We start from the raw sequence: 16018 nt of genomic DNA on the forward strand, positions 1-16018 counted from the left end.
AGGAATTGTACATTACATGTCGGAGGATGGTATTTTATTAGGATCCCCATTAGCTGTTGCAAAAGCAGCAGCTACTCTTCCTGAACATGAAACATAATACAGAACATCAGACAAGAACAGCTCAAGGACAGAACTGCAGTGCCTTGCAAAAGTATTCACCACCCTTGGCATTTTTCCTATTTTGTTGCCTTACAACCTGGAATTTTTGGGGGTTGTTTCATTTGATTTACACAACATGCCTACCACTTTGAAGATGCAAAATATTTTATCTTGTGAAATAAAACACAAAAATAAAACTTGAGCATGCTTAACTATTCACCCCCTCAAAGTCAATACTTTATAGAACCACCTTTTGCAGCAATTACAGCTGCAAGTCTCTTGGGGTATGTCTCTATAAGCTTGGCACATCTAGACACTGGGATTTTTGCCCATTCTTCAAGGCAAAACTGCTCCAGCTCCTTCCGAGTCGGATGGGTTCAACTGGTGTACAGCAATCTTTAAGTCATACCACAGATTCTCAATTGGATTGAGGTCTGGGCTTTGACTAGGCCATTCCAAGACATTTAAATGTTTCCCATTAAACCCTTCAAGTGTTGCTTTAGCAGTATGCTTCTGGTCATTGTCCTGCTGGAAGGTGAACCTCCATCGCAGTCTCAAATCTCTGGAAGAGTGAAACAGGTTTCCCTCAAGAATTTCATAGTATTTAGCGCTGTCCATTGTTCCTTCAATTCTGACCCGTTTCCCAGTCACTGCCGATGGAAAAACATCCCCACAGCATGATGCTTCCACCACCATGCTTCACTGTGGGGATGGTGTTCTCGGGTGAAGGGAGGTGTTGGATTTGCGCCAGACATAGCGTTTTCCTTGATGTCCAAAAGGCTCAATTTTAGTCACATCTGACCAGAGTACCTTCTTCCATATGTTTGGGGAGTCTCCCACATGCCTTTTGGCAAATGTGTTCGCTTATTGTTTTCTTTAAGCAATGGTGTTTTTCTGGCCACTCTTCCATAAAGCCCAGCCTTGTGAAGTGTACGGCTTAAAGTGGTCCTATGGACAGATACTCCAATCTCCGCTGTGGAGCTTTGCAGCTCCTTCAGGGTTATCTTTGGTCTCTTTGTTGCCTCTCTGATTAATGCCCTCCTTGCCTGGTCCGTGAGTTTTGGTGGGCGGCCCTCTCTTGGCAGGTTTGTTGTGGTGCCATATTCTTTCCATTTTTTAATAAAGGATTTAATGGTGCTCCGTGGGATGTTCAAAGTTTGGGATATTTTTTTATAACCCAACCCTCATCTGTACTTCTCCACAACTTTGTCCCTGACCTGTTTGGAGAGCTCCTTGGTCTTCATGGTGCCGCTTGCTTGGTGATGCCCCTTGCTTAGTGGTGTTGCAGACTCTGGGGCCGTTCGGAACAGGTGTATATATATACTGAGATCATTTGACACTTAGATTGCACACAGGTAGACTTTATTTAACTAATTATGTGACTTCTGAAGGTAATTGGTTGCACCAGATCTTATTTGGGGGCTTCATAGCAAAGGGGGTGAATACATATGCACGCACCACTTTTCTGATTTAAAAAAAATAAAATTATTTATTTTTGATTGTTTTCAAACAAGTAATTTTTTCATTTCACTTTACCAATTTGGCCTATTTTGTGTATGTCCATTGCATGAAATCCAAATAAAAAATTTAATTACAGGTTGTAATGCAACAAAATAGGAAAAATGCCAAGTGGGGTGAATACTTTTGCAAGGCACAGTACATATATTTTTAAAAGGCGCACACACAGCCTACATATCAATTCATACACACAGACTATCTAGGTCAAATAAGGGAGAGGCTTTGTGCTGCGAGGTGTTGCTTTATCTATTTTTTTAAACCAGGTTTTCTGTTTTTTTGAGCAATGTCAGATGGAAGAAAGTTCCATGTGTTAAGGTCTCTATATAATACTGTACGTTTTCTTGAATTTGTTCTGGATTTGGGGACTATGAAAAGACCCCTGATGGCATGTCTGGTGGTGTAAGTGTGTGTGTGTCAGAGCTGTGTGTAAGTTGCAAACAATTTGGGGTTTTCAACACAATGTTTCTTATAAAAATAATTGATGCAGTCAGCCTCTCCTCAACTCTTAGCCAAGAGAGTCTGGCATGCATAGTATTTATATTATCCATCCGATTACTATTAAGAGCAGAATGTGCCGCTCTGTTCTGGGCCAGCTGCAGCTTAACTTGGTCTTTCCTTGCAGCACTGGACCACACGACAGGACAATAATCAAGATTAGACAAAACTAGAGCCTGCAGAACTTGCTTTTTGGAGTGTGGTGTCAAAAAAGCAGAGCGTCTCTTTATTATGGCTAGACCTCTCCCCATCTTTGCAATCACTGAATCTATATGTTTTGACCATGACAGTTTACAATCTAAGGTAACGCCAAGTAATTTAGTCTCCTCAACTTGTTCAACAGCCACACCATTCATTACCAGATTCAGCTGAGGTAGAGAACTTAAGGAATGATTTGTACCAAATACAATGCTCTTAGTTTTAGAGATGTTCAGGACCAGTTTATTACTTGCCACCCATTCCAAAACATACTGCAACTCTTTGTTAAGGGTTTCAGTGACTTAATTAGCTGTGGTTGTTGATGTGTATATGGTTGAATCACCAGCATACATGGACACACATGCTTTGTTTAATGCCAGTGGCAGGTCATTGGTAAAAATAGAAAAGAGTAGAGGGCCTAGAGAGCTGCCCTGCAGTACACCACACTTTTACATGTTTGACATTAGAGAAGCTTCCATTAAAGGAATCCCTTTGAGTTCTATTAGATAGCTCTGAATCCACAATATTTTAGAGTTTGAAAAGCCATAGCACAACTTTTTATCAACAACAGGTTATGGTCAATAATATCAAAGGCTGCACTAAAATCTAACAGTAAAGCTCCCACAATCTTCTTATTGTCAATTTCTTTCAACCAATCATGTTGAGTGCCCTTCTCTATAAGCATGCTGAAAGTCTGTTGTTAATTTGTGTACAGATAAATAGCATTTCTTCCAACAGTTTGCTAAGAGCTGGCAGCATTCTTATAGGTCTGCTGTTAGAACCAGTAAAGGCCGCTTTACCACTCTTGGGTAGCGGAATTACATTGGCTTCCCTCCAGGCCTGAGGACAAAGACTTTCCTCTAGGCTCAGATTAGAGATATGACAGAAGTGGCTATAGTCAGCTACCATCCTCAATAGCTTTCCATCTAAGTTGTCAATGCCAGGAGGTTTGTCATTATTGATTGTGAACAATAGTCTTTCCACCTCCCCCACTAACTTTACAAAATTCAAACTTGCACTGCTTTTCTTTCATTATTATATATATATTTTTTTACATTCATATAATTGCTCACTGTTCGTTGTTGGCATTTCCTGCCAAAGTTTGCCCACTTTGCCAATGAAATAATCATAAAAATAATTGGCAACATCAAATAGTTTTGTGATGAATAAGCCATCTGATTCGATGAAAATGGAGTTGAATTTGTCTTTCTGCCCATAATTTAATTTAAAGTACTCCAAAGTTTATATCATTGATCTTGGCTTCATAATAAAGTTTCTTCTTTTTGTTGAGTTTAGTCACAAAGTTTCTCAATTTGCAGTAAGTAAGCCAGTCAGATGTACAGCCAGACTAATTAGCCACTCCTTTTGCCCCATGTCTTTCAACCATACAGTTTTTCAATTCCTCATCAATCCATGGAGCCTTAACAGTTCTAACAGTCAGTTTCTTAACAGGTGCATGTTTATCAATAATTGGAAGAAGCAATTTCATAAATTCATCAATTGCAGCATCTCGATGTTCCTCATTAATCACATCAGACCAACAAATATTTTTAACATCATCCACATCAGTCACAGCTAAATATTTTGTATGATCTCTTATACGTTATTTTAGGCCCAGCTGTTGGATCTTTGGCTTTCCTGGATATAGCCACTATATTGTGATCACTGCATCCGATGGGTACTGATATAGCTTTAGAACAAAGTTCTACAGCATTAGTAAAAATGTGATCGATACATGTGGATCTTGTTCCTGTAGTGTTTGTGAACACCCTGGTAGGTAGATTAATAATGGATGGAATCTAGAACAGAATAGAATCATGTTCCCCTGCGGCAAAACACGTCGAATAGATCACCATTGTTGGTTGGTGGAAATCCCCATCGACTGAGGATTTGGGGTCACCATTTACTGTAGTGGACAGTAATATTTGACGTGTATATACAGTATATATAACATTCTACATGCCTCACATGCGACTCGCAATAAGACTAAGCAATTACCCTATTAAAATGTTTATCTGACTCTGCCTATTAAAATATACAAGCAGGCATTAGGCAATGAGTTGACTAGCAAGAATTGGTCTGAGAATTGTCTATATCAAAGGCAGACATTTAGTTAACATTGTACAATGAATGGATTCACATACGAGGCATAAAGCATTGCAAAGTATACTTTAGAGTTGAAACGGTATGAAAATTTCATATCACGATTAGTGACAAATTATCACGGTTATCAGTATTATAGCGGTATTATTAAAATGTGCTGGACATGTTCAAAAAGTACTAATACACACACTGAAATCATTTCACCAAGTTATATTGAAAGCCAACAAACAACAAATACAATTAGCAGCACTATGCACTTTTTTTGGTGCATAAACATTACAACATTAACATTAAAGATGGTACCATGTGGCCATGAGAGGTAAGTTTCCCTAGTGCAGGTTTAAATGAGCAAGTAAGCAAATCAAAAAAACAAATAAACTTCCTCACTTTTGTAGTGAGGAACGGCAACCTTCATCAGCTTCAGAAAGCCTGGCCTGTCAACAATTTGAAATGGCATCATGTCCTTTTGCAATGTAATATGAAAGGGCTGCAGTGAGGTCTTGAGCATTTTTTGATGTGGGTGCATAAGCAGCCTGCCTTTCACTGGGTTTGTCTGCTGCACGCCCACTCTGTAAACAAGGGAATAGCAAATGTATTATTATTGGTGGTGTTACATTATAATTATTATTATTCACACACAGTCTATCTTCTGTGTTGCATTTGAGTATATGTATTGACCCCATGCACAATTTACATAAATACAAATCAGTCTTAAGTAGACAGTGATAGTAATTGCAATGAGCCCAACAACTTACATAAATACAGGAGTCTTGTAAAGGAGTCTATAGTGTTTCTCCTGTTGGAACACTTTTACAACCAAGTCGACGACTGACGGATTTTAAATGAACAAAATATGTTGGTTGGGTGACTAAACTACATAACGTGTTATCGTGTGCAATGGGCCAATAGAGTCCTCAGACACACGACGCATACAGCAGCAGAACAGAGTGTAGTGTTTTTACAAGAGAAGGTAACACTGAAAGCTTCAGTTTACATTATTGACAAGCTATTAGCAAGTTACAGACAAACCATTACATTTTCCCCCCATTCCGAAGTCCCCACATCCTGCATTGAGCTAAAAGTTAACTTACTTACCTTCGCTATAAAGTAGTGGGTGGTGGTCACAAAGATGACTCGAGATTTGAAGTGTTACCACCTTTCGCAGCGATTTTTTTGTTGTTGTTGTTGCATGTTCTACAGACAGGGTGACCATCTTCGATTAAGTTTCCCTCAGCACTCTTGTACAAACCAAAATATTACCACACTTCAGATTTGATCCTCTAAGAAGGCTGAAAAATCTCCCGAGTGCTGTCACTGCCTTCCTCCATGTTTTCACACAAAACAAAACCCACGTTGCGTGCTGCGCCGGCGTCAGACTGTTGCTAACTTTGGTTGATGCTAAAAAAATAAATAAAATAAACTTTGGTTGATGCTGGACAGTATTTACAGTGGGTTTTTCTAACCGTGGTAATCAAACACGGTTTTAATGATAATAAAAATGTGAAATGGTAATACTAATCATCTGGAATTTTACTGTGGTTTATCGTGAAACCGGTAACAGTTTCATCCGTAGTATACTTAAAAACATGAACAAAGAGATGCCTATTAGGCCAGAGGCCTAAAAGCCTAGGAAATGAGAAGTGATCATACAACTTACCTCCATGAACTGGATACAGGATGAGAGGGAACAAAGGCATTTATTTCCATTTATAACATCTGAAGGTGTAACCTTTCAACTCAAAATCAACCACCATTGACCAATAAAACAATACCAAGTTTACTAAAATAATACCAAGTTTACAGAAACCTGAACACTCCCAGGCCCAATCACCACATGGTGTCACAGCATCTAAGAGCTTGTGTGTGGGATGAGACCAATGTAAATGAGACGGAATTCCTGAGAGGACCATTAAACCCCCTTGCCTAGAGTAAGTCAGAGTTCACCCTGTACAGATCCATGTTACCACAGAGATAATAAACTCAGCAAAAAAAGAAACGTCCCTTTTTCAGGACCCTGTCTTTCAAAGATAAGTTGTAAAAATCCAAATCACTTCACAGATCTTCATTGTAACGGGTTTAAACACTGTTTCCCATGCTTGTTCAATGAACCATAAACAATTAATGAACATGCACTTGTGGAATGGTCGTTAAGACACTAACAGCTTACAGACGGTAGGCAATTAAGGTCACAGTTATGAAAACTTAGGACAATAACGAAGCCTTTCTACTGACTGAATAACACCAAAAGAAAGACGTCCAAGGTCCCTGCTCATCTGTGTGAATGTGCCTTAGGTATGCTGCAAGGAGGCATGAGGACTTCAAATGTAGCCAGGTCAATAAATTGCAATGTCCGTACTGTGAGACAGGACGGACAACTGATCGTCCTTGCAGTGGTAGACCATGTGTAACAACGCCTGCACAGGATTGGTACAGCCGAACATCACACCTGCGGGACAGGTACAGGATGGCAACAACTGCCCGAGTTACACCAGGAACGCACAATCCCTCCATCAGTGCTCAGACTGTCCTCAATAGGCTGAGAGAGGCTGGACTGAGGGCTTGTAGGCCTGTTGTAAGGCAGGTCCTCACCAGACATCACTGGCAACAACGTTGCCTATGGGCACAAACCCACCGTCGCTGGACCAGACAGGACTGGCAAAAAGTGGTCTTCGCTGACGAGTCGCGGTTTTGTCTCACCAGGGCAGGATTTGTCTCACTCAGGCAGGATTTGCGGTTATCGTTGAAGGAATGAGCGTTACACCGAGGCCTGTACACTGGAGCGGGACTGATTTGGAGGTGGAGAGTCCGTCATGGTCTGGGGCGGTGTGTCACAGCATCATCGGACAGAGCTTGTTGTCATTGCAGGCAATCTCAACGCTGTGCGTTACAGGGAAGTCATCCTCCTCCCTCATGTGGTACCCTTCCTGCAGGCTCATCCTGACCTGACCCTCCAGTATGACAATGCCAGCAGCCATACTGCTCGTTCTGTGCGTGATTTCCTGCAAGATAGGAATGTCAGTGTTCTGCCATGGCCAGCGAAGATCCCGGATATCAATCCCATTGAGCATGTCTGGGACCTGTAAGATCGGAGGGTGAGGGCTAGGGCCATTCCCCCCAGAAATGTCTTGGAACTTGCAGGTGCCTTGATGGAAGAGTGGGGTATCATCTCACAGCAAGAACTGGCAAATCTGGTACCAGTCCATGAGGAGGAGATGCACTGCAGTACTTCGTATCTGGTGTGGCCACCAGCTGCATTGACTGTTACTTTTGATTTTGACTCCCCCTTTGTTCAAGGACACATTCTATTTCTGTTAGTCACATTTCTGTAGAACTTGTTCAGTTTATGTCTGTTGTTGAATCTTATGTTCATAGAAATATTTACACATGTTAAGTTTGCTGAAAATAAACGCAGTTGACAGTGAGAGGACGTTTCTTTTTTTTTTTAGTTTAAATCCATATACAGTGCCTTCGGAAAGTACGCAGACCCCTTGACTTTTCCCACATTTTGTTACCTTAGTCTTATTCTAAAATGTATTACTTTTTTTTATCCTATGCAATCTACACACAATACCCCATAATGACAAAGTGAAAGCAGTTTTTTTTTTTTTACATTTTTGCAAATATATTAACAGTAAAATACTTATTTACATAAATATTCAGACCCTTTGCAGTGAGACTCGAAATTGAGCTCAGGTGCATCCTGTTTCCATTGATCATCCTTGATGTTTCTACAACTTGATTGGAGTCCACCTTTGGTAAATTCAATTAATTTGCCATGATTTGGAAAGGCACACACCTGTTTATATAAGGTCCCACAGTGACAGTGCATGTCAGAGCAAAAACCAAGCCATGTGGTCGACGGAATTGTCCGTAGAGCTCAGAGACAGGATTGTGTCGAGGCACAGATCTGGGAAAGGGTAACAAAAAATGTCTGCAGCATTAATGGTCCCCAACAACACAGTGGCCTCCATCATTCTTAAATGGAAGAAGTTTGGAACCACAAAGACCTTGCACAAGCATGGTGGTGGCAGCATCATGCTGTGGGGATGTTTTTCAGTGGCAGGGACTGAGACTAGTCAGGATGGAGGAAAAGAACGAAGCAAAGTACAGAGAGATCCTTGATGAAAACCTGCTCCAGAGCGCTCAGGAACTCAGACTGGGGTGAGGGACAACAACCCTAAGCCCACAGCCAAGACAACACAGGAGTAGCCTCGGGACAGGTCTCCGAATGTCCTTGACTGGCCAGGACTTGAACCCCATCAAACATCTCTAGAGAGACCTGAAAATAGCTGTGCCGCAACGCTCTCCATCCAACCTGACAGAGCTTAAATTAGCTAAAATTTCTAAACATCTGTTTTTACTTTGTCATTGTGGGGTGTTATGTGTGGATTGATGAGTGGGGAAAACAAACATTTTAATACATTTTTGAATAAGGCTTTAACAAAATGTGGAAAAAGTCAAGGGGCTGAATACTTTCCGAAGGCACTAGAGTTATCCTCAGTGAACAAGTTTCAGATGGATACCAAACATGGATACTATAGCATTATTCTGTCACAATAGTCAGTCCTCTGGATACTGTAGCAGAGATGCATTTTGTCCTCTGAGGGGGAAGGGCTGATTATCCTACGCTGACCTCAACTACTTACCTAAACTACTGACCACTATGGAGCGCAACTACTGACCACAACCACACAGCTACTGACCACAACCATACAACTACTGACCACAAAACTAATGAACCATACACGCAATGACTACAACACCACAACTACTGACCACAAAAGTACTTTTAAAGAGCTGTCATCACTAGATGCGCCGTCATATTCATCTCCCCAAATAATAGCCTATAACGCTCTAATCATTACATCATTCAACTAAAAGCAAACTTAATTTACACTGAACGTTTTACAAAACTAAATTGTGCATCTATTTACCTGAAACCCACAGCTTGAACGATTCAGTTGCTTTGCTTACCTACCAGTTTTGTCCACATGATTCTTCCTTTTATTCCAATCTTTTGACAGATCTGTCTTATCTTTCAGTTTTCACATGCAACAACTGTAGTTTAGAAATGGCTTTAAATATTTAAGTACAACTTTTTTAACTTCTTCCATTACCACAAAAATACATTTAAAGACCTAAAGCAAGCCCCACAACTTTGGTTGTAAAGTTACCATCTAGTTTCATAACGGGATACTATCTGAAATCAATTTCGGCCACACTTCATAATTGGATAATATTCTTGCAACCTCAGCAACAAATGTGCATTTTTGTTGTGATTTAAAATTATTTGAAGTAGTTGTATCATCTTAGATTTTTCTTGATTTAATACAAGCCTAAATTGTGACACTGAACTTTAATGTGTGCAGGGTGATTTTTTTTCAGTTTTCTTACTTACCATAAATTCCGGACTATAAGCCGCAACTTTTTTCCCAGGCTTTGAACCTCGCGGCTTAAACAATGACACGGCTAATATATGGAATTTTCCCGCTTTCCATTTATTTTTAAACACATTCTGTGACGTGCTCAGTTTTTTGGCGGCATGAAGCTTTCATTAGACCAATGAAATTGCCGAACGGGTTAAGGTCAAACAACTTTTTTGTTTACTGTTTAGATTAAATTGAGCGCTCAAACTTCCCATCATTCTGATTACGGTAGTCATTTTGTCACCCTCATCATGGCAAAGACACGGAGAAATGCATATGATGCAGCTTTCAAGTTGAAGGCGATTGATCTGGCTGTTGGAAAAGGAAATAGAGCTCTGCACGGGAGCTTGGTCTTAATGAGTCGATGATAAGACGTTGGAAACAGCAGCGTGAGGAATTGACTCAGTGCAAAAAGCTTACTGCAAATGTTTTATTTTTTGTTACAAGCCGTGTTTCGTTAAAGCCTATTTATTTTTGTTACAAGCCGTGTTTCGTTAAAGCCTGTGTAAAGTTCATTTGTTTCAATGTACCGGTAGGCACCTGCGGCTTATTTATGTTCAAAATAAAATAAAAAAATTATTCAGTGGGTGCGGCTTATATTCAGGTGCGCTTAATAGTCTGGAAATTACGGTAGTTTTAGGATTATTTGTGAATTTATGTTTTATATTATGTGCTTATTTCTGTGCATCGATACCTCTGTGCAACGCTATCGAAGAAAATATACTGGGGAACTGGGGCAGGTGAAATGCCAGTGCCGTGTTGCTGCATCATTCAAAAAGTTAGCTCGATTAGTTAGCTAGCCAAGCCACATAAAGACTTGCCATCACCAGTAGCTCTCTGCCTAGGTGACCTCATGGCTAGATAAAGAGGCTCATATAGTTGAGTTGGCTATGTGATTTATGTCTGCTGTGATTTGCTTTGGGGATTTTGTGTTCTAGGCCAGGGTTTCCCAAATGTTTTCACTCAGGCCCCCCTTTCTCTTGTCATGTTAGTCATTGCATACCTTAGCTATTTATAACTCTTTATAACTCCAGATCAACTAGCCCATGTCAGTTAATGATAAAAAATAATAATAATTGTCCATAGATATTGTAATTTTTATGACTCATATCACATGAATACACATTAGACATGGCAAAATGTATAGATTAGCAAGAAAATGTGCTTTAAAACTGCAACATTTTCTTTGCAACGAGTGAAAAAGTTTGGGAACCCCTGCTCTAAGGTATGCAATGACTGACATGACGAGGAAAACTGATTTTGCACTGCATTTCCAAATTGAACCTTGTGCATTCTACTATTACAAATTTCAAGAGTACGTTGAAAGCCTGACTGAGTTCCTTAAAAAAAATGGTTTAAATTTATTTCTGAAGTTTTGTTCACACACTGTCGCTTGGCTCCATTTCAGAAGAAATGGTGCCAGTTTTGAATGCCTTGTCTTTCTCTCCTTTTTTATTTCTCTTTTTATTTCCTACTCTTTTTCATTAATATGATTTATTTCTCTTCCACAAACTTTCTCACTCTCTCACTCTCTCTGTAACTACAACTGTTAGGTACGTCCCCTCTCTGGACTCCATCGCCACCTCGGTGGACGGCATTCACCTCTGCCTGCCCTCCATAGACCCAGCACAGGTAAGACTGACTGACTTTCTCCTTTTTGAAGTGCTCCAAGTGCCCTTTATTCTTTTGGCTGCTGAATTTTTCAAATGCATCAATCATAATCTCACCCCAGTGCTGCACTTTTGCCCAGGGGGCTTGATTTCAACTAATTTGAAAGAAAACTTCAGTCCACTGCAGCATCATTGATTCTTACATTCAAAGTTCAAACTATTGCCCTTTTCTTAACTTGAGTACTGTTTATCTAAACCCCAGTAAACAGTTTAAAAGAAAGACGCTGCTCTGTCTGGCCTCCTCCCTCAACCTGAGTTACTCATGTTAGGCAGTACCCTTTACAACTTCCGCTGCTTGAAACACAAACCATTTTCTCTCCCTCCCATCGTCCCTTCGTTGGTAGCGCCGCTCGCCCAGTCCGTTGGCACGCTTTGAGGGCTGGGACGGCACCGCACGCTCCCTCAGCGAGGGCAACTCGCCAACTACCTCCGCCCGCTCTGCCAGCCAAACCAGCCACAGAGACACCACTGTGAGAACACACACCCCCTTACTGGCCCCCTGTATACCCACTGTGGCGTAAACCCCCACGCATGGCCCCCATGTAAATGTGTGTGTGCATAATAATGTGTGTTGTCTGTATTTGTCCAGTGTCTGTTACTGTGTGGGTATGTGAGAGTACTGCATCTGTGTGAGAGGGAGAAAAACAGCTTTGGATAATTTACTATTAGCCCTTAATTTGACCTGCTGCTCACTGGAAAAGTACAATTATTATATTTACATTTAAGTCATTTAGCAGACGCTCTTATCCAGAGCGACTTACAAAATGGTGCATTCACCTTATGATATCCAGTGGAACAACCACTTTACAATAGTGCATCTAAATCTTTTAAGGGGGGGGGTTAGAAGGATTACTTTATCCTATCCTAGGTATTCCTTAAAGAGGTGGGGTTTCAGGTGTCTCCGGAAGGTGGTGATTGACTCCGCTGTCCTGGCGTCGTGAGGGAGCTTGTTCCACCATTGGGGTGCCAGAGCAGCGAACAGTTTTGACTGGGCTGAGCGGGAACTGTGCTTCCTCAGAGGTAGGGGGGCCAGCAGGCCAGTGGTGGATGAACGCAGTGCCCTTGTTTGGGTGTAGGGCCTGATCAGAGCCTGAAGGTATGGAGGTGCCGTTCCCTTCACAGCTCCGTAGGCAATCACCATGGTCTTGTAGCGGATGCGAGCTTCAACTGGAAGCCAGTGGAGAGAGCGGAGGAGCGGGGTGACGTGAGAGAACTTGGGAAGGTTGAACACCAGACGGGCTGCGGCGTTCTGGATGAGTTGTAGGGGTTTAATGGCACAGGCAGGGAGCCCAGCCAACAGCGAGTTGCAGTAATCCAGACGGGAGATAAGTGCCTGGATTAGGACCTGCGCCGCTTCCTGTGTGAGGCAGGGTCGTACTCTGCGAATGTTGTAGAGCATGAACCTACAGGATCGGGTCACCGCCTTGATGTTAGTGGAGAACGACAGGGTGTTGTCCAGGATCACGCCAAGGTTCTTAGCACTCTGGGAGGAGGACACAAGGGAGTTGTCAACCGTGATGGCGAGATCATGGAAGGGGCAGTCCTTCCCCGGGAGGAAGAGCAGCTCCGTCTTGCCGAGGTTCAGCTTGAGCTGGTGATCCGTCATCCACACTGATATGTCTGACAGACATGCAGAGATGCGATTCGCCGCCTGGTTATCAGAAGGGGGAAAGGAGAAGATTAATTGTGTGTCGTCTGCATAGCAATGATAGGAGAGACCATGTGAGGATATGACAGAGCCAAGTGACTTGGTGTATAGCGAGAATAGGAGAGGGCCTAGAACAGAGCCCTGGGGGACACCAGTGGTGAGAGCGCATGGTGCGGAGACAGATTCTCGCCACGCCACCTGGTCGGAGCGACCTGTCAGGTAGGACGCAATCCAAGCGTGGGCCGCGCCGGAGATGCCCAACTCGGAGAGGGTGGAGAGGAGGATCTGATGGTTCACAGTATCAAAGGCAGCAGATAGGTCTAGAAGGATGAGAGCAGAGGAGAGAGAGTTAGCTTTAGCAGTGCGGAGAGCCTCCGTGACACAGAGAAGAGCAGTCTCAGTTGAATGCCCAGTCTTGAAACCTGACTGATTAGGATCAAGAAGGTCATTCTGAGAGAGATAGCAGGAGAGCTGGCCAAGGACGGCACGTTCAAGAGTTTTGGAGAGAAAAGAAAGAAGGGATACTGGTCTGTAGTTGTTGACATCGGAGGGATCGAGTGTAGGTTTTTTCAGAAGGGGTGCAACTCTCGCTCTCTTGAAGACGGAAGGGACGTAGCCAGCGGTAAAGGATGAGTTGATGAGCGAGGTGAGGAAGGGGAGAAGGTCTCCGGAAATGGTCTGGAGAAGAGAGGAGGGGATAGGGTCAAGTGGGCAGGTTGTTGGGCGGCCGGCCGTCACAAGACGCGAGATTTCATCTGGAGAGAGAGGGGAGAAAGAGGTCAAAGCACAGGGTAGGGCAGTGTGAGCAGGACCAGCGGTGTCGTTTGACTTAGCAAACGAGGATCGGATATCGTCAACCTTCTTTTCAAAATGGTTGACGAAGTCATCCGCAGAGAGGGAGGAGGGGGGGAGAAGGATTCAGGAGGGAGGAGAAGGTAGCAAAGAGCTTCCCTAGGGTTAGAGGCAGATGCTTGGAATTTAGAGTGGTAGAAAGTGGCTTTAGCAGCAGAGACAGAAGAGGAGAATGTAGAGAGGAGTGAGTGAAAGGATGCCAGGTCCGCAGGGGAGGCGAGTTTTCCTCCATTTCCGCTCGGCTGCCCGGAGCCTTGTTCTGTGAGCTCGTAGTGAGTCGTCGAGCCACGGAGCAGGAGGGGAGGACCGAGCCGGCCTGGAGGATAGGGGACAGAGAAAATCAAAGGATGCAGAAAGGGAGGAGAGGAGGGTTGAGGAGGCAGAATCAGGAGATAGGTTGGAGAAGGTTTGAGCAGAGGGAAGAGATGATAGGATGGAAGAGGAGAGAGTAGCGGGAGAGAGAGAGCGAAGGTTGGGACGGCGCAATACCATCCGAGTAGGGGCAGAGTGAGAAGTGTTGGATGAGAGCAAGAGGGAAAAGGATACAAGGTAGTGGTCGGAGATTTGGAGGGGAGTTGCAATGAGATTAGTGGAAGAACAGCATCTAGTAAAGATGAGGTCAAGCGTATTGCCTGCCTTGTGAGTAGGGGGGGAAGGTGAGAGGGTGAGGTCAAAAGAGGAGAGGAGTGGAAAGAAGGAGGCAGAGAGGAATGAGTCAAAGGTAGACGTGGGGAGGTTAAAGTCACCCAGAACTGTGAGAGGTGAGCCATCCTCAGGAAAGGAACTTATCAAGGCGTCAAGCTCATTGATGAACTCTCCAAGGGAACCTGGAGGGCGATAAATGATAAGGATGTTAACCTCTATGGGCTAGGTGGGACGCTAGCGTGCCACCCGTGGTGCACTCCATCAACAGCAGGTGCATTTCAAGAGCGGCAAATTTGAATCCAAATAAATGTCAAAATTCAAATTTTTCAAACATACAACTATTTTACACCCTTTTAAAGATAAACATCTCCTTAAGCTTGAAAGGGCTGGTAACTGTGACAGCATGGAATTCAAATGAGGAGATAGACAGATGGGTCAGGGGAGAAAGAGAGAATGTCCACTTGGGAGAGATGAGGATTCCAGTGCCACCACCCCGCTGGCTCGATGCTCTAGGGGTATGCGAGAACACGTGGGCAGACGAAGAGAGAGCAGTAGGAGTAGCAGTGTTATCTGTGGTAATCCATGTTTCCGTCAGCGCCAGGAAGTCTAGGGACTGGAGGGTAGCATAGGCTGAGATGAACTCAGCCTTGTTGGCTGCAGACCGGCAGTTCCAGAGGCTGCCGGAGACCTGGAACTCCACGTGGGTCGTGCGCGCTGGGACCACCAGGTTAGAGTGGCAGCGGCCACGCGGTGTGAATATATATATATGTGTGTGTATATATATGTGTGTGTATATATATGTATGTGTATATATATGTGTGTATATGTATATATATTTGTGTATATATATGTATATGTATATATATTTGTGTATATATATGTATATGTATATATATTTGTGTATATATATGTATATGTATATATATTTGTGTATATATATGTATATGTATATATATTTGTGTATATATATGTATATGTATGTATATGTGTATATATATGTATATGTATATATATGTGTATGTATATATGTGTATGTATATATGTATGTATATGTATGTATATATATGTATGTATATGTGTATATATGTATGTATATGTGTATATATGTATGTATGTGTGTATGTGTGTATATATATATATATATACACACATATATACATATATGTACTGCTCAAAACAATAAAGGGAACACTAAAATAACACATCCTCGATCTGAATGAATGAAATAATCTTATTAAATACTTTTTACACACACACACACACACATGCATGTATATGTGTATATATATATGTATATATGTGTGTGTATGTGTATATATATGTATGTGAATATATGTATATGTATATATATATATATATGTATA

General features: G+C 42.3%; 1 protein-coding gene across 3 annotated transcripts in view; it reads left to right on the plus strand.

The window, feature by feature from the left end:
* LOC106582629 (protein MTSS 2) overlaps nucleotides 1-16018 on the plus strand; it is a 156306-nt gene that overhangs the window by 120080 nt on the left and 20208 nt on the right. For 2 of the 3 annotated variants that reach the window (XM_014165855.2, XM_014165856.2), the window contains exons 10-11: nucleotides 11393-11471; nucleotides 11854-11979. In XM_014165855.2, coding sequence (XP_014021330.1) covers nucleotides 11393-11471; nucleotides 11854-11979 — 205 coding nt within the window. The remainder of the gene's footprint in view (nucleotides 1-11392; nucleotides 11472-11853; nucleotides 11980-16018) is intronic. The other variant, XM_014165857.2, reaches the window with a different exon arrangement.

This window comes from Salmo salar, chromosome ssa22 (assembly GCF_905237065.1).
Source record: "Salmo salar chromosome ssa22, Ssal_v3.1, whole genome shotgun sequence".
NCBI classification, from domain to species: Eukaryota; Metazoa; Chordata; class Actinopteri; order Salmoniformes; family Salmonidae; genus Salmo; species Salmo salar.